Source organism: Rutidosis leptorrhynchoides, chromosome 6, assembly GCF_046630445.1.
Source record: "Rutidosis leptorrhynchoides isolate AG116_Rl617_1_P2 chromosome 6, CSIRO_AGI_Rlap_v1, whole genome shotgun sequence".
NCBI classification, from domain to species: Eukaryota; Viridiplantae; Streptophyta; class Magnoliopsida; order Asterales; family Asteraceae; genus Rutidosis; species Rutidosis leptorrhynchoides.
This window is the reverse complement of record NC_092338.1, coordinates 290269205-290270821: the sequence shown is the minus strand read 5'-3', so window position 1 is coordinate 290270821 and position 1617 is coordinate 290269205. Positions and strand designations below refer to the sequence as shown.

The window sequence follows — 1617 nt, the reverse complement described above, 5'->3', positions numbered from 1 at the left end:
TTAGAGTAAAGAGAATATGAGGCTATTCTATACCCGGTTGGTATAGAACTAATATAACATTTGGGTTCCTATTATTATAAAAAATTTGAATCATTGAAAAATGAGCTTTGACTTGTTTTTTTTAACCAATGATGTATTAGTTTTATACCCAATTTGAATGCATAACAATCACATTTTCTCTTTTCTCGATCCTTTTATGATTATATTGTATGTTTGTACGTTTTATATACTTGCACAGATGATGCAATAATAATTTTGAGCATGTAGGCTAGAAGGCGATCACATAGAAGCCAAATGTACGGCAACCATCAAAGAAGAAAAGGATGAGAGAATAATAACATTAGACGAGGATCAGAAGCATAATGAATCACGGCTGCACAATATTCCGTTTGATGTGTTGGGGGTGATTATGGAACATTGTGTCGGTGCGGAGTACCTGAATTTAAGAGCTACATGCAAACTCTGTTGCCTAGCAACACCGCTTGTACACTGGAGCAACCAGTCATCACTGAGAAGATTACATAATTATTCGTTAAACTCATCGTGGATGATGGTTGTAGATAAACATCGAGGGAGTGTCTCTTTTACAGATCCGCTGTCGGGTGATAACTACTTTATGAAGAAGAATCTTCAGGTGTTGCCGCTTGTAGATAAATACTATTATTGTTCGAGATATGGTTGGTTGTTGTTTAAGAGTAGAGAAGAAGAAGAAGAATTTGCGTTTGTGTTGTTCAACCCCTTTACAAATGATGTTCGCAAGCTTCCAGAAGAATTTGGTTACATAGAAAGCTTATGTTTCTCAGCATCACCTAATTCCTCCAATAATTGTATAGTTGCTGGATTAGCATTTGGGGGATGGTTGTATTTCATCTACTCTATAGTAGAAGCACGAGAACCATCATCTTGGCGTTTCGCCCTTCTTGATGATGATGATGATAAATATTGTAAACATTCCTTAACATTTATAGGCCAAGATCTTTATGCACTGAAAAAAGACGGAGAGGTCACCGTATTCAAAAATTTGGGTGAAGGCGATATTCGAAAAACTGTTTTATCCAAAGCACCACCACCGATAAGTAGTAGTTGTGGCTCACAATATTTTCTAATGAATTGCGATGATGAACATCTTTTACTAGTTATTGTGGGTGATGAGTTTGGAGAAGTTGAGGTATACAAGCGTAACGATGATGCGGATAAATGGGAGAAAATTGATAGTATAGGGAAGCACACGATTTATATTGGTGATTTATATTGGTGGTACGACATCTGTTTGTGTTGATGCCAAAACGGCAGATATGGAGAACAAGATCTACTTCCCGCAGCTAGTGTGGTACTCACTCGAAACACACACGTATCACACACTGGATGGGAATATCGTCAAAAAATGTTTAGGTGGTTTTGTGGGAGTGAAAACTCATTTCAACTATCATGCATGGATACAACCAAGTTGGTGTTAGCAAACTTATGGTACTCTCATGTTTGATTTCAGCTTAAATAGCCAAGTACATTCTTGTTTTTGCATTTAAGTTGGTTGCTTAATTAGCTGATGTTGTTTGGGCAACTATTGTACATCTGGTGTTATTTATTAGCGTTTAATTTTGTATTCATGAAATTATA

General features: G+C 36.5%; 1 protein-coding gene across 1 annotated transcript; it reads left to right on the top strand.

The window, feature by feature from the left end:
• The first annotated feature begins 409 nt into the window (after nt 1–409).
• LOC139854545 (F-box/kelch-repeat protein At1g57790-like) lies at nt 410–1279 on the top strand. The gene has a single exon (XM_071843845.1). The coding sequence runs from the start codon at nt 410–412 to the stop codon at nt 1277–1279; it is 870 nt and encodes a 289-aa protein (XP_071699946.1).
• The last annotated feature ends 338 nt before the right edge of the window (nt 1280–1617 follow it).

Excerpts from the sequence above, each read along its gene's own strand:
- LOC139854545 (XM_071843845.1), top strand. The coding sequence starts at position 410 with ATGGAACATTGTGTCGGTGCGGAGTACCTGAATTTAAGAGCTACATGC.